We start from the raw sequence: 21,214 nt of genomic DNA on the forward strand, positions 1-21,214 counted from the left end.
AAAAAAACTCAACCACTAAAGCCACTAGTTGCGTAGTCCCCGCGCAAGCGCGAGGTTGTTGACATTTTTTTCCTTTATATAAATGTGTTGAAATGCTGTTGTGTTTTTGTATAGTTTTTGATTTCACAAGATTCGTATGTGTTTGAGGTTGTTGTTTTGGTTTTGTGAACCATTTTCGTTATTAAAGTAGAGTGGTATATTTGGTAGTTTTTATTTGATATTTGTTTGTTTTGCAACAATGGTCATTTTTTCCAAATTTTATGAAATATGTATATAGTTTAAAATAATATCTGAACTTATTTTGTCTATAAAGAAAGAATAAAACGGTAACACGGTTTTCGGTGTAGCTCATGTTGTGGCAGCTTATCGAAAGACTTGTGGACCAAGAAAGAAGCTCATGTACCACAAAATTGACCAAGAAGCTGTAAAATATTTGCTATGTTGTTTCTTTAACCTAATAGCTTCTCTCTTGAGCTTGGAAATAAACTCATTCTCATGTTTTTTTTTCATGTGTAAAATAGTTGCATCAAAGCTACACCATTCAGCCACATAGATCCTTTTTTTTTTTTTTTTTTTTCAGCCACATAGATCCTTGTCATATGAACCTCTGTTAGCGTCATCCAGGTACACACATTAGCTAGTTCAATAAGGATGATATGAATCATATAAATCTTGGTGATGATCTTAAGAGAAATGAGAGTGCTGGTGTAGTCCACGGGTTTGGAGGAGTTGTCTTCTCTTGAAGAAATGTAATGGGAGAACTGTCTCAGAAGTTTGGTCGTAGAATGGTGTGGTAATGCTCTACAAAGTAAAATCTACTTCCATTTATAACCTTAGCTTAATGCTTTTCTTGTGGGTTATTACAGGCTTCTCTATGTTTAGAAGCTTGGGATGAAGCACTCAATGAGATAATCAAGTTATCATATCAGATGATCCAAAAGGTAGTGTACTCAGAAATGGGTTTAGATAATCATCAAATACATATTAGACAAGTACGCCGATAGTAGAAGTAGAACAATAACAAACGGAGATCCTAAACAAACAGCTCTCTAGCGTCTTTTTTATCATACACAAGACTCTCACCCAAAGTGAAAGTAAACCTATTCCTAGGTGATTTGTTGTTGAGAGCACATCAGACATGGAGATTGGAGCTCGGAGTGATCTGCGAATCTTGTGATCACGTGGGAGAAGATGGAGTTGACGAAGAGCATGGGGATGAGTAGCCACTCGTTAAAGGCTAATGCCAAAGCTCTGGTGAAACTCCGTGAGCTTGTCTGAGGTTTTGATGGAGAGATAGCCATCTTGTTGGTATGGTAGAAACATATAAAGATCAAAGAATCAATCAATCATGGGACAGGTTTTAATCTGCAAAGAGAAACGTTTTAGTTAGACTACAAAACATTGCAGATTGCTGCAGGAAAAAAAAACAGAGACAAGAAGAGAAAGTTGACCAAACACAAAACCAAACATACATAGAGATTAGATCAGCAGTAGAAGATCATTTTTCTCAGACAAAACTAATTTTTTATATATACAAAATTGAACTTGTAAAATCTAAATCAAGTGTTTGTCTTCCGACAAGGAACTGCACAAAAAGAAACCGAGGAACATGAGTCTTGAGTTAGAAAGCAAAACTCTTTATAACATGAGTCTTTATATCATGAGAACCATGGTTAGCTCGTTCAAATCTATATCAGAATGGCGCACACAGCAAACAAAAGTAGCAAAGGATTAGATTGTTCTAAGAATCATGATGTGTATTACCTTTGAAAGGCGGATCTGATTGTTCAGATAACCAGACCTGGCGCCGTTTTGGGCAGTATCCATATGGTGATGTCTTTACTGGTGAGAAATACAGTATGATCAGAATAGACGCATGATTCTACCGGGGAAGGTGTTTGAATGACTTACAGTATTGAAGATGAAAGTGGAAAGTCTCCCTTCGCTCTCCATCTCCGAAGTTTTCAACCATACCAGTTTCATCAAAGGGATCGCCAGAGACTCAAAAACCTCCCCTGCCTTTAATATTTCGAAAACCTCTCTCAGATTCTCAGAACCGTTTGAATCAAAGCTTAAATCTACCAAAGGCGATTCATTAAAGTATAATTCTACTTAGATAACCAAAGAAACTTGCTACGCTTGATAAATGAGATTAACAGAGAGTGGTTGCGAAGGTTCATCCAACTCTCAATCATTTCCAATATATAGGTCTGACGTGAGGAAAACAGAGAAGTCGAAAGGGTGTTTTTGGATTAAATGAAAATAACGTTTACTGGGGTGATTAAGAGAAATCTATATTATAATAGGAGAGTTTTTGCTCTCTTCTAAACCTATCCACGTGGGCATTTTTATTAATTGTGGGGTCTACATTCGGTTTTGTTTGATTTTATTTTTCCTGTTTTGATTTATGTTGTCTGTTTTGGTTTAATCTTTTTAGTTCGTCTGGTTATCAAGGTGACTAAACTCTGCGTTTTGGGATTCCATTGTCATCCTCATGCGTCTCTTCGAGTAGCCATATCTGTTATTCACTGCAAAGACAATGAATTCTTCTCAGAACTTTTAGCATCTTCTATTGTTCAACGTATTTCTCTTAATCAGTAGTTCAGTAAATAAATTATGTAATTAACAAAAAGTTTTGAAAAACTTGCTTAAGGATCAAAAATATTAATTCGATCAAAGAATATAAACTTTATTTTTCCATACGATAATTTTTAAATAATTTTCATATAAATTCACTACGCGCAACGCGCATGTCTTATCCTAGTATATCATAAATCTCTATATTATAATAGGAGAGTTTTTGCTCTCTTCTAAACCTATCCACGTGGGTATGTTTATTAATTGTGGGGTCTACATTCGGTTTTGTTTGATTTTTTTTCCTGTTTTGATTTATGTTGTCCGTCTTGGTTTCATCTTTTTAGTTCGTCTGGTTATCAAGGTGACTAAACTCTGCGTTCTGGGATTTCATTGTCATCCTCATACGTCTCTTCGATTAGCCATATCTGTTATTCACTGCAAAGACAATGAATTCTTCTCAGAACTTTTAGCATCTTCTATTGTTCAACGTATTTTTTTTAATAGTAGTTCAGTAAATAAATTATGTAATTAACAAAAAGTTTTGAAAAACTTACTTATGGATCAAAAATATTAATTTGATCAAAGAATATAAACTTTATTTTTCCATACGATAATTTTTAAATAATTTTCATATAAATTCACTACGCGCAACGCGCATATCTTATCCTAGTATATCATAAATCTCAAAAAGTAACTAAAAGAAAGTAAGGTTAACAAAATCACGTATTTTACGTATAAATATTGATTTAACACTTTTTTTTTTCGTCACTTTCCAAATAACAAAGATGGATGCATGGTTTAATAGTCCAAATCAAAGAGAAAGAAACAAATCACATGAAAGGGAAAAATACGTATATACGGTAAACTAGTTGAATCTACGTTTTCTCCAGCGAATCCGACTTGTGTCTTGCTTCGAAAACCCTGGAAGCCTAACAAAGCTAGGAACGTAGCTGCATACAAAAGGAAAACCACATTCCCCTTCATCTGCTTTAATTACTTGGAACTCCCTGTCGTTGATGACTCTGATAATAGATAGACCCTTCATGTCAGTATCATTACAAGTTATAACAAGCCTATTGTTTTTGTCGAAATAATAATTTGTAGAAAGGAGGGTAAGACGTGGATATATAAGCGGAAACTCTGGTATGTCCACGACCACCAATTTGGTCCAAGAAGTAAGCATGAGCCAATGCTTCACCCATATGCATATCTTCCTTGTTTTGTGACATTGCTCCAACACCGAAAGCCTATCTCCTTTATAAATCTCTAGTGCAATAGGATTCAACTCATCATAGCTGAATGGCAAGTCATCTATGGGCTGAAACCTTTCTTTGTAAAAATCATAGCTTTGTACAAAAGCTGTATGGTCTTCTCGAAGACCTATACAATAAGGAGTTCCTCTCAGAGAGAGGATCGACAACGGCACGCTAAGGAACCAATCAAAACTGATGTTATCTATAACCTTCCATGTCTTGGATGCAACTTCACAGACCTCGACCCTTGAAGGTCTATTTCTGGAATTACTAGCACAACGAAACCTTAAGATCCTGTAATCACAGTGGCTGAGGTATCCAAGGCTGTAAGCATCATCTCGTTGGTGAAAGTCACTACCGCATTTGATCCAGGTTGTTTCCTTCAGTAACGGGTTCCTAACCACAAGCTGGTTGTCCATGACACACAACAACAAACCGTCGCAATGAACAGTCTTGTACACCCTAACAGGATTACATGTTCGAGCTTTTATAAGGGTAAAGTCTTGGACGATCAAGGACGGAGGATCGACCACGTTTTTCTGCTCCTCAATGCCCACGGCAGAAATCGTAGGACCAGTGTCTTTGAGTATAAACCGATGCTCACCACTATAGCTGTGCATGTGAAACGACAAGTTCTTCTTGTTGAGTCTCTCTTCCAATATAAGACTATTCCAAAGCTTACATACACATCTCAACGTTGCAAGATATTTCCATGGAACTCTGGCGAGAATTTCCTCTTTCAAATCATATGGTAGCTTCAGTGCCATTGTCGTGGAACCTGGTTTGTCAAAAGAGAGGTAAGACGCGAACAATGTTTTATAACCGTAAAATACATATGTATGTACATATAGATGACGATAAAAAAAAAGAAATTGGAAAACATAAATAATCGGAAACTTGGATAAATAAAGTTTCTATATTTCAGTGATAGTTTCCTATTATTTATGGTTTACCATAACAGCCGGCTGCTTCTTTTTTTCTTTTTTTTTAACTCTTATTAGTAACATTCTATTAGAAAAGACAGAGCTATTACTCAAAAAACAGAGTTTCATGAAACAAAAACAGAGCAAAACAGAGAACCAGCTATGCCCATTTTCGAAAAAAAAAAGAATAAAAAACAGAGAACCAGCAGGTCTCAAAAGATAAAACCAAGGAGAAGTAATAGGAAATCCTATATGTCGGCCAAAGAAAGACGCCGGCTGCTTTAGAGATACTATAAAGTATAACTAGATTTTGACCCGTGCAACCGTACGGGTGTTTGTTTTCACTTTTCTATACATATATTATTGTTTTAGAACATAAGTGGTATATATTTTTAATGTTAATCATATACTTAAATATTTATATAACTATTTCAAATACAATAATTTTATAATTTACATGTTATAATTAATTAATTGTTTAAACCTTATGTATTTACCACTTCTTATTATATATTTATCTTATTGTATTTGCATTTAGTTATTAAGCAAATTAATATATTCATGAGAAAATATATTTAAAAAATATTTTGTATTTCAAAACTGGATTTCTTTTTACCAATATTTTTATGCTTATTCATTTTAAATAATTTATTATTGTATATATAAAAGTGTAAGATATATTAATTTTTAGACATGTATTATATAGTTTGTTAATTTTAAGTCGTTCTATCATCATATTATATTTTTAATAAATAGTTTATATTTATAAAAATAAAATTTATAAATTTATCAATTGAATATAATTTATCATATTTATTTTAGTATAATAATTATATTTTAACATGATCATGACTATAAAAGTAGATAAAATAGAATATAATTTACTTATTTTCATTTCTAAACGATAACTTAAAATACATTAAGTTATTTTTTAAATATTACACAAATTTATTAGAATTTTTAAAATATAATATATAAATATATATTATATTTAAAATGAAAATATATTATGATTAAAGTAGTTACAAAGATTTTATTTTATTAACTTTAAAGAAATACATGTTAATTTTTATACATGTATTATATAGTTTGATAATGTTAACCCATCTTACCAACATATTAGATTTTATTTTTGAACATAAATATTTTATAATTACAAAATAAAATATATAAATATGTAAATTTAATACAATTTTATTATATTTAGCTCAATATAATAATTTTAATTTAATATGATTGATTATGATTATATAATAACTAAAATATTATAGATTTTTTTATTTTTTATTTTATATAACTGAATATATTAATGTATAATAATATTTTTTAAACTAATTTCAAAATTAGTGAAAATATTTAAATATAATTTCAAAAATAAAGATCTTGTAAAAATCTTTTTAAACAGATTTGCTAGAATTTTAAAATAAATATATTTATATTTAAAATGAAAAGATATCAAAAGATACTATGATTAAAATATTTTAAAAATTATATTTATTATTAGTCTGAATTAAAATATAGTATGAATTTCTATGAACAGGTCCATTAAGTCCATTTTTAAAAAAAATCACACATGAATCAAGGTTGTGACTTCTGTTTTAATATATAAGATGTAAATCTAAAAAACTGACAATGTATAATTGGAATTTGGAAAGACAAATAAACTAGAAAAAATCAGGTTGTTGTCCCTTCGGTATAAAACCAATTTTATCCATTTTTCTCATTTTTACTCTTTGTATTTCTGAAAACTAATGAAATAAATAATTTTGTAAATCAAAGAAATTATTAAAAATATAAACAATTAATAAAACATCCATATACACAAGCTGGTAATTTTTTTTTGTTCAAAAATTTGGTAAATAAGATTTTTAAAATACGTTCTACTAAAAGTAGAATGTGTCTTCTGCAAAAAATGGTATAGTAGAAAACGATTTCTAAAATAAACACGTTCATCTACTTCTTTTAGAACGTCCATTTTACTATTTACTAAATTTCTAAAAAAGAGAAATGCGCATTCTACTAATCGTAAAGGTATCCACTTTCCTTCCGAATACATCTTCTACTTTTATAAAGTATTCTAAATTTTGGGAAATGTGTTTTCTACAATGTACTCTTATGTCTACTCAAAATAGAAAGTGTATTCAGAATTTTTATCATTCTTCTAAACTTTTAGAAGTCACCTTCTACGGATAAGAATACCTGATTTTTTTCGAAAATTAAAGAAATTTCAGTTAAGAAAATATTCTAAAAATCTCCTAGAAATAATCTAACTTCCTAAAACGTGTTATGGTCGATTTTACTTGAAAAAATTAAATAAAAAAATGATTCTCTCTTCTCTTCTTCATCAATCTATGGTTTTTCCATAGTTTTTCTTTTGATTCTTCTCACAAACTCTTGTTCTCTAAGATGCATATCTATACCTCTTTTTTTTCGATTGCCTTTCAACTGTTTTTTTTTCCTTTTCTCCATTAACTTTTTTTTTTAAAATTCAAATTAACTTTTAAATTATGTTTAATTAGATTAAATATAGGGTTAGTTTTGGAATTATGAGAAAAATTATACTATTGAGACAATTTTATGTTGGTAATATACCAAGGGGACAACAACCTTATTTTTTTGTTCTCTTTTAGCAATTTTCTCCACCTAATTACTGACAATTTATAATTTTTTAATTTTTTTTTACCCGAGAGTTACTTGCACGTCACAATGTTTCTTTTTACCAATTTTAAGTCCCATTTTTAATAAAATCTGAATAATTGGTCCTCCAAATAGAACCCCTTTCCAATTCATTCCATCCAAAATTTGGGCATCTGTCCAACACACTTATTTTCTCACAAATGACGTATAATTGTGTTCCATTGTTTATGTGGTAGGTAGTTTTGAGTTGGACGTAGGGCTGGCAATTAAGGTAACATATCAAGTTTGGTTTGGATATTTCCGATATCAGTTTGGATAGAGGAAAATGCGTCCCAGTCAGATAATTTAAAATTTTTGATTTGGTTTGATATTTTTCGGGTTTGGTTCAGTTGTATCCGAAAATTACTTGGCTGAATCCAAATATATAGAAAATAACTGATTTATCTGAAATGCGCGGATCAAATTTTTTTATTTATATTTAAACATGTAAAAATATCTAAATATCCTAAAATAATTGGAAATATCTGAATTATCCACAAACAAAATGACATATCCAAATTTATAGTTATAGTTTAGTAATTAAATTACTATAAGTAGTAATATAACTAGTATTTATATATATATATAGTTATACTTAGAATAATTTTGGAAATCCGTTATTTTTTTGGGTTCGGTTCGGGTTCGGATATGGTTCTACGTATATAGAAATTCATGTACGGTCCAGACATATATGTTAGATCGGATTCTCTTGTGTACTTTAAATTTGGAATCGGATCCAATTTTGAACTTCGGATCCAGAAAATTTGTTCAAGTCTAGTTGAATGTATGTGGTTTTTAGGTGTCTTCTTCCCCTAGGTGTTTTGGATTTCAGATTTTATATTTCCTTAGTATCTGCTTTTTCTTAAATAAATAACTCGGAAACATTTATGCTAAAGCTTTTGTTAGTTGTGTTGAGAGACGTACACTTCTTATTACATCTATTTATACACAATAGATCTTGTGGGTAACCATAATCAACTTCACACATCAAAATCTATTGATCTTTGTGTTAATTTCCTCTCTCTCAAAGGAGAAAAACTTTTCAAAGTTCCAATAAGTTTTGTAAAATGTATTATGTATAGCTCAGCTTTCTTCTAGCACCTCTTGTACTACTAACTTCATAATTTGTACAAGATCTACTTCAAATGTTTTCAAAGTTACTAGAGTCCATAACTTTGTATCTGATGAGTAAGCCAATGCTATTCTCCCTTCTTAAGAGAACTCCAGCGCCAAGTTTCTCACTTAATATATCATAATTTAATAAGAAAGGCAAAAAAGAATGAGAGAAACATACGCACGGATTCTCAAATAATCGGTCATAACATACTCTTGGAACCTCTTTTGAAAACATGTCACTTGGTAAATGAATTTGATTTTTCTTTTTAAATAACAAACTAATAGAACATATTATAATAAGAATATTTTATGTTTGAGAAATTCGATTTGAGGATCTCACGGCTGAGGTTTCTCTAACTCAGTGGAGAATGCTTAGTCGTCCTAGTCATTGTACTATCCATACAACACCGGAATGTAAACATTTCAAATCGACAATGGAATATGTGTAATTAATGCTTCTTTTCACTTGATCCACTGTTGTTACTAGCTTCATTTAGTATATGGACTCCGATGATGCATTTCCAACTAGTTAGTCAACCTATACGTACATAGGACTCCCTTTAGTTATTCTCCATGAATCAGTTCAGCTCCTAATGTTAAAACGTGAAGCCCATAATCATGTTTGATGGTAACTTTATTACAACAAAAGGTTATATAGATACAGATGGAGGTTTATCTCGGTCTCTTTGATGTCATCATTACCAAGGATTCCTTCTTAATTCAGGCTTCACTGCTTTAACTTGATCTCCTAAACCAGTGTGAGAGCATTCACTATTTGTTACTTCTAAAATATGAGAAACATATAAATTAAGTAGCGCACTTGAAAAATATGAAGGACAAAGAACAATTATACTAAAGGCATGAGACATTGTGCTTAGTTGCCTAAGCAACATGAGCTCCACAAGAACCTAAAAAATAAAACACAATGAATTATATACAAAAGATAAAGAAACATGGAAGGAGATGATAAGGAATCAAATCATACCATCATGTGCAGCAAGCAACAAAATGATGGGAGTAGTGTTCTCGACAGCTTTGGTTACCATCTTGTCACCAATAATAAAACATTCCTCTTCCTTAGTAATTCTAATTATTACTTTGGCCATCGCCAAACCGGCCTTGGAAGTGATGAAACCCACGATGAACCTGCTTCATGAATATCAAAATCCAAAATAAATAATTTTGTAGGAAAAAACTAACGTTTCAGTCTTTAGGTGGCTTTTTATGTATCTTAATTGGGATGTAAATCTTAATAATTTATGTGCCTGAATTTGACATGGATACTAGTTTTTAAAAAGGGTAAATCAACCTAATAACTACAAAAACAAGTAACATATGGAATGTGAAGAGGTGTAGTGCACAATTTTTGTCATTTTTAAGGCGAAACAAAACAAATGAAACCAGACAATCTTAATACCCATGAATCTCTTATATTTGAAATCAAATGAAGATATCCAAGTTGAAGTTGCATCACATCAGCTAATCAAACAATAAGAGAGACATTAAACTCATGAACAAACCCAAAATTCATGAGCAATGTTCAAAACATTTTCTTTTGATTAACTTTTAAAGTTTACACTATAGTCTCTTACTTCGTATGTTATTTTAAAAAACTTCCTTTCATTAATTTTCAAAATCTTACAATACAAATCCAAAATTAATTATTTTGGATTAATCCAAGACGAAGTAGTCTTGGATTACTCTGTCTTCTCTAGACCTATGATTTCTTGCCTTACCTGAAATCACTCCTGATCATCAATGATAATCTTTAAACTCTTCTTCAATATTCCTTTCACCTTCCCTTGATCCTTCTCCTATATAAAGGCTATGCCTAAACTTAAGTCTTCCCAAAATCAAAACCTACTCTAAAGAAGCTACATCCATGGCCATGAAATCAACCGGAAAATGTAAGCTCCTCCACCGGAAAGTCTCAAGTTGCTGTTTATTTCAATGACGTCTCACCAGTACCAGCTCAATCAGATCGATCATGTGAGTTTGATCTTATCTAAAGTCTCAATTTCTTTTGTTCTTCAGGGAACTGATGTATTTTATTTTCAGTTAATTTTCTAGGTTATATTGATATGGTTTTTATTTTTTTTTAAGCTATGTTTCATGTTGTAGTTTTTTATATTCTCAAAAATGCCGAGAAATAAAAAGTGTTACTTGCTGATCCCAAAGAGGCAAGAACTGCTATTAGAGAGACTAGGGTTTGGCCCGCCCTACGGGCGGGTTTGTCACTGAAAAATACGTAAATAGATCATTAATGTTAATGCATGTTTCTAAATGTATAGTTTTCTTAAAATCTAATGAATTTACAGAATTTTGTTTTGTAAAAATATAATTTTAACCTACATTTTTATATATCTGGATGTTGGTTTATAACACATGCATATCTTTGAAATTAATAGGATGTTTTTTCCCGTCTTCACGCCTCTCTTCAGCCTCATAACATCTAAAAAGATGGATAATATTTTATTAAACAGTAATACTTTTATTTGCAATACAACATTAACAAATTATAAAAATCAAAGAGCAGAAGAGAAATGAAAAGCTCTCACCTATCCGAAATCCGTTGGTATTCTTAATATTTATTGGTGAAAAAAATAATTTTCACCATTTTTTAATCAAAGTATTATGGTAATTTTCTTTAAAAAATAAATAATTTGCTAATGTTTTTCATTAAACATATGTATAAAACATTTTCCAAGGCTCTTGAGCATTTTAACTAGGGCTGTTCAATATGGTAAAACCGAACCGTACCGAACCGAACCGAACCGAAATAGACAATATGGTTTGGTTTTGGTATATACCATATAAACCGAATGGATATAATTTTATAAAAACCGTAGGATTTGGATATGGTTTGGTATATAACCGATTAAACCGAATAAACCGAACAAAACCGATTAAAAGTAGAAACATGTAAATATGTATCTATTTTAAAATAATACATGAAAATCTATTTGTTACATAAGTTAAATTTGTGTTAATAACTATTACCATAATTTTATAGTAATAAAAAACCTTAATTTGTAAAACACTTGAACTATAACTAAATAACAATACATCGCAATTCATACATCTTATTTTCTAAGTCTTTTTTGATATTTTTGATTTATTTTAGTATGCACTTAATTAATATGAAGATTATAAATTTGATGGACAATAATTAATGGGAAATTTTCAATTGAAAAAACATGACTTTAATGAACACTAAATATGGAAGAGTGAAAAAACTTTTCTTTTATGTTTCTGTTTTGTTTCATATTTTTATTTTCAAAATTTCAAGCTTTGATTTTAGTTATAGAATTGATTATTTTATTTGATGGTAGAAGCATTTTTACTTTTTTGTTCATCTATTTGAACATGTAATATATTTTTAATAAATGACTGTGTTGACAATATGACTCTAAAATTCATATAATATGATCTCAAACAAAATAATTATGTTTTTTGGTATAAAACCGAATAAACCGAATACCGACAGTATATAAACCGAACCGAACCGAAGTAAATATGGATTTAGAATGGTAGTTATATTTTACTAACCGAAATACCGAAAACCGAAAAAAACCGAACCGAAACCGAACCGATATCCGGATTGAACACCCCTAATTTTAACTTCGTTAAGTTTTGTCTTAGAGTGGTCTTTTTATTTTGCGTATATTTTAGATGTTTACATTAGTTTTTAATAATATTTATTTAGAATTATTTTAATACAATAATTTGAAAACATGATTTCATTTTTAGTATATAATTGGAAGCAATTTTGTATATGTAATACCAATTTTATGGGATATAAGAAAATATTCATAATAAAATATGAGGATATTCGTTCTGAGTCAGTGGCATCGTGTTTGATAATCCTCTATTTCAGTATAACATTTCAATTGTGTTCTTTTGATTATTCTTCGTTTGTCTAATGTTGAAGCGGAGTCACTGGCAAAGTCATATTTAGCTCTTGCGTTATGTAACTCAAGACTAAACACTTTTAATTAAGTTAATAAATATTATTTGATCCAAAGAAAAATGAGGATATTCTGATTTTATTTCACTTTAATACATTGATTTAAAGATGCTGTAAAATTTTATTTATTTTAAATAATTAATCGTTATATACTCTCATCCTTCACAAATAAATAAAGTATCAATTTATTTGTGTGGTGCCTTTTATATTAGTGATCTTTTCTAAGTGTTTAGTTTCTCTTTTCTAAAAGCCTTTTCTTTTTTCTGTTAGTATCTCTTCAGTTACACTCCATTTTTGGTTCGATAATAGTAGCTTAACCTCATGTTAGTAATCTTAACCATGCGAGTTTATATCTCCTCTCCTCTCATTTCTAGATTCATACGTAGATTATCTACTGTCTCTTAATGATTTGCGATTGCAGAATTTATGTATGTGATAATACCTTTCTCCTCCACCAATTTTTTGCTTCTGTGTGATCCTCCATTCGCTTATTAAGTGTTGCCTCACGTTATTTATATCATATGACTAACTTAAGTTAACATATTTTTTTAAAGCATAATAACTGATACCGAGTTAACATAAGTTTGTAAGTAGTAATTTTCGTTCGCTAAAGTAAGAAGTTAAAGTTTATGATGCTATAAGTTATTACATGGATCTTTATTTAGTTATTCTAAGTATATGTCAGTATACATTTTAACCGAAGTACGTACGTACTTATTTTATGCAAAGTTATTAACAAAGAGATATATATGTGAAAAAAAATTTGGAACTCAGAGACGTAAAAAAGAGGTAGACTTGGCTTTGTCGAGAAAGTAAAGAGCCAAAAGAACAAACACCAACTCACCGGCGAAAAAAACTAATATGTTCTTTCTTCGATCGTGGCAGAGACTCATGGAGGTTATTATTCTCTTCCATCTTCGTTTTCTTTTTTGTTCTCTTCCCTGGTTTGGCCCTACCAGATTATAGATATCAGGTGTCAGCTAAAACATGCTTTTTTGGTTGCCTGACACGCGTTGCCGTTTTCTATGCATTTCTATGCTTTTTTTCTATATCCAGTGACGCACGAAGGTTTGAAGAGGTCTAAAGGCAATATGTTTCAAATGTTATTTCTTTTCGAGGGAATGTTTACTATTTAAAACAATAGCCTGTACTAAGCTGATAGTTATGAAAAAAAGATAATTTTGGCGTCTTTTGAAAATGATATGATGCTGTATGAGTTTTTATTAGTAAAATGATTTATAAATTTATGTCATTTCCGTTTTCAAACCGCTTTAATATTAATAGCATCTTCTCACTCATGGTGGCCCTAATAGTTTCCTGCAGGAAATATTACGCCGCAATAGCTATCTTTGTATAAAATCAATTTATGAATAAGTAAAGATATCCACGGTCATATGCAGACTGGTCATATGATACAACCACAAATCATCACAGTCCAAACCAATAGTGGATTCACAGTAACATGAAGTAATATGAAGCATACATAATATATAATCTACGAAACTTTTTAAAGGTTACTAACTTTTATAACTATTATTCTGTTTGCAATAACCATAATTTTGCTTATTTCTCGAGTCTTCAATGTTTAAATTCTCACTGTGCTGCTATGTTTAAGCCCTTAGTAGATTTATAATGAGGGCAGAACCAATCACTAACAACAACTGCAACTAATTAATTAAATCTTTTGGATAAATCAACAAATCAACAAAGAAATGGACCTTAAGCCCCACAACTATCTCAGCATTGTTAAGAGATTTGGAGTGATTGTTGTAATATGTAGCCTTATATGTTTCATCTATGTTTCAAGTCATGTATTCCATAAGAGTGGGTTCATTATAAAATAAGGAAAGAGTAAAATTAAAAACTTCCAATGTCAAGCAAATAGAAACAAAAACATCTATGACAAAATTATAAATTAGATAGTGGACCAACTGTACCAACATAAACTGAGGAACAAAAGACAAAACGTATGTCAACACATTGGCTTAGTTCCTCATATATGCTTTTTCAAAGTCTATGCATTTCGATCCTTCTTCGGTGGATTCCTTTCAGGTGAAACTGGTGGGACGTCGGATGGAGTAGAGATGAAGACATACCTGGAAGCTCAACGTTAGTATTACCTAACGACATGAGTTGCTCAGCAGATCGGAACCTGAACATCTCAGTAGGGATCGGATTAGCAACTGCAGGCACTTCAACCATCTTTGTAAACTTGTTTAGCGAGATAGCCACAACAGAATCACAAAGCTTGAAACAATTGTTGCTTTTAGTCACATCAAATCCACTAAGCTCATATATAGCTCCTTCCCGAAGTTCTCGGAAAGTGTTCAGCCGATGAACAGATACAAATGCTTGGATGAGAGAAGACTGCAAAATAAGGATATTTGTAATCAGAACCTAGAATCTGAGGGCATGACAACAAAGACGTAATACAAAAAACTTCTAAACTTATCTGATCATCCAAGAGAAACATATCGACACCCATTAGTTCACCACTTTTCTTAACATTCATAGCTTCTCAAAATCTGAGTAGGCCTGTCACAACGACCCGAGCACAACGACCTGGCCTCAACTCGGAAAGGGAGATCTGGGAAGCAGCCATCGTTCTCGCCGTTCTGTGTTTGAGTTATAAGTAGGAAAAATCAATGATTCTGTGATAACCATGAAGCCAGAAACGCTTATTTATAGCTTCTAAATCGTTAAGAATCTGAAGAGATCGAAGTTTCTGATGTAATGAGAAGTAGTGGCGGAAGACTTTACTGAGATTAAATGTCGAGTTTATGGCTTCAACATAAATCATGGTGATTCCGTTGCTCAGTTTTGTTTTACAATAGAGAAGATGAAATTAGGTTTCATAGAATGCGGCGTTGAAAACAAAGAAGCTTGATTACACATGGCACTGGGCCAGCCATCCCTTGTAGAAAGCCCAACAAAAACATACAATCCGTAATTGTAATTTTATCGCAGGAGAGAGTACTTGATAACGAAACCCATAAAAAAATACTCACCAAAAGCCCAAACGTAACAGAATGTGATTCAGCCTATGTGACATGTCCAAATGAAATGTTGTGATTGGCTGATTATTTTTGGTGATGTGGCAGCCTAGAATCTCAGCATATAGAGCTTTTAGTATAGTATAGATTCGCTTCTTCCAGTTCAATCCCATCGACATATATCGAGGGTAATGGAGACTGGCACCGAGTAAGAAAAAGGAGGCTCCAGATGAGGTACCTAAGAACTAATTGTGTTTGACCTCTCTTTAAATTTAATAATTGTTTTTTCTTTTCAATGATTTAACCTTTAAAAACCATTTTCTTTTGATGATTTTCAGATTCAAGATCGTTGCAACACAAAAGCTAATCAAAGGAAAAAGACCACTTAACAAAAAAAAAACAAGTACGCTCTGCGTGGACTGAGGTCATTAGCTGTTGCAAGACGGACTGTACCTGAGGACAAAAAAAAAAGCTCTGGTGGTCCATGGGAATTAGTTGGTGGGTCGCCTTTGTTTGATCCTCCATGACATGATAGTGCATACACCATTAGAAGAGCTTCAGACGTTGGTGTCAACATCAATGATCACTGGTTAATATCTATCTACATACTTTAATATTTGACTTCAACCTTTTTTATGTTGTATTGTTTTTATAATAGGTGATCAACTTGCTATTGCCAAAGAGACTTGACGTAAGCTCGGTATGGGATCAAACATGTATCCATAGCATCAGCTTCTCTACTTGGATAAGAAAGCTGATGCTTTTCTAATCTCTTGATTCCAAGTAAGTTTTATGCAGTTCTACAAATTCTTGAAAGCAGACCCCTCAGACAAAGTTATCCTAATCTTTTAAAATTATTCACTGCAGACTCTGAGCCATAACATTCAGCAAGAATACAGAGAAGTTGTAGAGAGGCGTGTGTTTACAGATTTTGAATAGGGATTCTGTCTAACGACTCAACTATTTCCAGTAATGATATCTGATATATACCTTTTGACATTTTTGGGTGTTTTGTTACTTCTTGACAATGGTAGTTACTCTCAACTAGCAGATGAAGAGGAAAGGACTTAAAACTCTGATTTTCTTAGTTTAAATTTATTAATTCTGTATTAGTATTGGGTCCATGATGATCTTTTCCTGTATGTAGATGGTGGATAGATCGATTGAAACTGGAGACAGTGAGCATATTTTTGAGAAATCAGTCATGGAGCATAGAAGATGGCAGGTTTGTATTTAGGTTTCGACAATAGTGTGACTACCTGTGCTACAAAACAAATGTTATGTGTGATTCAAGTTAGGTTTTTTTTGCCTCCACGCATGCAGGTAATAAATTTTGGATACACTGGCTGAGATTCTGCAACGGCAGGTGCTTTCAGAGGCTTAGAGAAGAAACTCATCTACACTGTAGATTATAATAAAAATTGCTGAATCTGAAGGTGTCAAACAAGATGCTGATTAAAGAATGCATTTGAAATCGGTAAGAGGTTCTTCCCATTCCACTTGTTCCTCCGCGGCACAGTATCTTTTGTATTTAAGGCTTTTTTATGTGTGTTAGGTCCAGGTGCGACGGATCGGAAGAGGTGGAAGAGTTTCAAAACCAGACGAAAGGTAACTCTGCTACATATGTATTCTTAGAAAACATTGAATCGTTTGCATGAAGTGCTATTGTTCAATAAACATTAGTATCTAAAGAGTTTATTTGTACATCAACAACTGAAAAGATGTAGTATGACCCCAACAGGAATAGTGAGACAACCTTTTCGACCTTAAAAATGTATAAGTGAAGAAATTGGGACCATTGAGTTCTCTATGTCATTGAGCTCAATATATAGTAAGCTTGATGTAGATTTAGAGGAGACTCACCTATATTGACTAGTGAGAAGACAAGGTTAGCCAAAATAGAGGACATACCATCTCACTAACACCACTAAAAAGTAAAGGTATCTTTCCAAATCTGTAGAGATCTTGCTCCAAACCCCTTTAACTAAGTGACTGCTACCCTTTATATTCACCAGTAAAGTCTCTTATAATATTACCAAGAAAAGAAGCTTGCTTTACTGTTTTCTTTTAGGACTCAATCACTACGGTCCTCACATAATTTTAAGTTTTAACTATCAATCTATAGTGACACCATTTCTAGCACTAATAAAGGCTTCAGAAAAAGTGCATAAATATTATTATTACTAGAAGTAACCATGTCAATAAATTTGAATCACATCAAAAGACCAAGTAGAACAAGAGATGAATGGGAAGCAAAGAGTAGAGAAGTCTGAAGATGGTGGAGAAAAGAATGGTGAAAATGCAATATTCAAGTGGACTACTCATAAGAAGAAAGTTGAAATAGGTACCCTTTTGTGTTCTTCGTCTCACTCTAGAGGTCAAAGTTCCAATTGAAATAGAGGAAACTGACAAGGATAATGTGAGACCTAAGTTGAGGTTGGTCTCATCTTCTAATGTCTCTGTGTTTTAGATGTTCCACTCAAACTCTAGATTCTATGATCTTCTCCTGATCTGCGTACTAATATCTTAAGCCTCCTTAATGTTCAAACCTTCAAGGATTTCAAGCCTTCATAACTGAAACCCATAGTTACAGGTCCATACGTGGTACAAACCAAACACTAAAATTGGTATAGAAATCGAATCAGAAATATTTTTTTTTGTAATCAGAAATATACATCCAGTAACATTATACTTTCATGAAAAATGGAAAAATACAAAAACATCAAGAGAGAAAAAAACTCAACCACTAAAGCCATTACCTCTCCATGGTACGATATAAACCAAACCAAAACCAGAAGCCAACCAAACCGGAAATCAAAGATCAGCAAAACCAAACACTTTCCAGTTTCCACAGCTAACGTTATTCACTGTACAAATCTAACAAAGCTTTACTCAGCCTTCACAAAACCATCACTCTTTTGAAGTAGAATCCGTCTGAGACACCCCACTACCCTGACGATCTGAGTAAGGTCTAACAAACGATCTCCTCCACCAAACCTCAAAAGTTCTCTGCAGATTCGGACAACCATCTCCACCATTCAAGAAACTCCCAAGCCAAGACATCAAAATCCTCTGCTGATCTTCCAACGGCAACGTCAGTATCGTCCTCCCTATCCCTTCCTCCACAAGCTTCCCATCGAACGATCTGCAACCGTGCTGCAGCCAGTTATAGTCCTTGAACAAAGGCTGCAGCCACGTGGTCAACAGCAAAAGCCTAGTGTCTTTCGAAGGCAGCAGCTCTCCTCTCCCAATCCCTACGAAGAGCCTAGACGTCACACGGCTTATATGGTAACGAGACACCAAAGGAACCTTCTCGTGTAACAAAGCTAGCTCCTTTTGGTTAGCCCACGTGACTGAAAACTCCTCTGCCGCTTGTCTTTCTGCTAACACATCAAGCAGCCACGTGAGGTTATCAGCTTCCACACCTATCTGTTTAGCATCACTCTCGTCCTGTCTGAACAGAGACAAGACCGTGTCTAAACAGCTCTGGCAAGAGGAGTAGATCGTCTCGTTGAAATTCTCAGCTACATTGTTCCCGTTCTGTTCCCTGAGAAGCTTCAGGACTATAGACTTCATCTCGCGATGATGCGTGAGAGCGTCTCTTTAGGCGGATCCACAGAAGAGGAAGCAACTCTTTTGAGGACAGGAGTAGTCACAACACTAACACCTTCTGTCTTCAACCTAAGTATCGACGAGATCACTTTCTCCTCTTCCTCTTCACCAACCCAAGGCACAGGTCAGCTTCTAAATAATCCAAACAAGACTGAACACAAGAACCGAAGCCAAGAAGCTCCGCAACCTTAAGAACACGGAGGACTCTGGTCACGCTCTGTCTCATAAGCCTTTGATTCATGTCTTTACAATACATAAGCCCAAAACTAAATTACTAGAGAATGTTATATTATATACCTAGATAGTATGATCATTATAGACCATTCATTTATCAAATTAAATAATTATATATTTTTTCCTTCAATAAAACCTACCTAATGTGATTAAGATATATATTGTAATTAATGATTTTACATAATAAAGATCTGCTAACAATTTGTATACTTTCTATCATTTTTGTTTAATTATTTTTTGTTAAAATAAATCAGACAATTACATTAACTATATAATAAATTTTAGATTTTTTTGTACATGTTGTATTTTGAATTTTTAAAACGAGTATAAATTACTAAAACTGTTAAAATTTTTACATAAACTTTTGTGATCAAGGTTTAAATTTTTTTCTATAATAAGATACAATGATTATAAAATCAAATGAATAAATAAATTTATGTTAATAGGTATTTATGTTAATATATATATATATATATATATATATATATATATATATATATATTTCGTTTAAATTAAACTATACATCATATGAAAATACATACTTATATTTTGATATTTGCGTTGAATACATCTTGAAAAGATAATATTTTAATTTTGAAATCTTCATTGTCTTTTTAAAATAATTATAAATTACTGAAACCACTAAACATTCCACATAAAAAAATCGTTGGTGTAAAATTTTGTTACACAAAATGCAAATAATCATAAATCATTTGAGTAGAAACCTCATTTAATAAATATTCATACTATATATCTATGTTAGTATCATTTAAATTTAATTATATACCATACACGATAGATAAAATTGATTGGTTTAATTTATTTATCGTAAAATGATTGCGAATAAACAAGAGCGGTCGTTGATTTATATGTGTACGCCAATTTATTACATAATAGTAGTTATTTAATATATAATTATTATTTAAAATTTCATAATATGCGAAAAATATAAAATAAGTAATAAATATAAAATATTTATTCTGCACAATGCGCAAATCTTAAACATTTTCTAAATCTCAGGCCAAAACAAAATAACGAAATGAGAATAAACTCAAAAATCAATATTTATATTGAGCAATAACCAAAATAAAAAAAACGATGCAAAAATGAGAAAAATATTGAAGATAGATAGGCAGTGAACGCAAAGTTCTCATAACAATAATTAAATTTTAAATTTTTAAATCATGATTTAAAATTGAGCTGCCATAGTTTTATTATAACCAAATAGTAGGCCTGTAATTCTTCGGCCTAATCGTTAGATTCTTATGCGAAAGGTGATTTTTTTACCTAAAATATTTTGAAAAATGGGATAAGCTCATCAGTAAATAAATTATGTAATTAACAAAAAGTTTTTAAAAACTTGCTTAAGGATAAAAAATATTAATTCGATCAAAGAATATAAACTTTATTTTTCCATACGATATTTCTTAAATAATTTTCATATAAATTCACTACGCGCAAGGCGCATGTCCTAGTATAACATAAGGAACAAGACTTAGGTTCACCCCTAGAGTGAACCTTTAAATTCATCTCTCTTCTTATTAACAATTAAAATGCTACCTAGATTAATAATAAAATAGATTAATTTTATTTAAAAAAATCTGAAAAAAAAATAAGAACGTCAATTTTAATGATGCTAACGCCAGTAACTAAACCCTAAACTTTAAATTTATTCCCTAAATCCTAAATCCTAAACCCAAATCCTAAATTCTAAACCCAAACCGTAAACCCTAAACCCAAACCCTATATCCTAACCCAAATCTTAAACCCTAAATCGAAACCGTAAACTCTAAACCCAAACCCTATATCCTAAACCCAAATTATAGACTATAAACTCAAACCATATATCTAAACCTAATCCCT

General features: G+C 31.8%; 1 protein-coding gene across 1 annotated transcript; it reads right to left on the reverse strand.

The window, feature by feature from the left end:
* Positions 1–64: 64 nt before the first annotated feature.
* LOC103848778 (putative F-box/LRR-repeat/kelch-repeat protein At1g11620) lies at positions 65–5,202 on the reverse strand. Its single transcript, XM_033281157.1, has 3 exons — positions 1,912–5,202; positions 1,765–1,842; positions 65–1,365 (listed from the first exon to the last, which is right to left on the reverse strand). Exon 1 carries the CDS (start codon positions 4,595–4,597, stop codon positions 3,443–3,445), a length of 1,155 nt encoding a protein of 384 aa, XP_033137048.1. The 5' UTR covers positions 4,598–5,202; the 3' UTR covers positions 65–1,365; positions 1,765–1,842; positions 1,912–3,442.
* Positions 5,203–21,214: the final 16,012 nt, after the last annotated feature.

Source organism: Brassica rapa, chromosome A09 (assembly GCF_000309985.2).
Source record: "Brassica rapa cultivar Chiifu-401-42 chromosome A09, CAAS_Brap_v3.01, whole genome shotgun sequence".
NCBI lineage: Eukaryota > Viridiplantae > Streptophyta > Magnoliopsida > Brassicales > Brassicaceae > Brassica > Brassica rapa.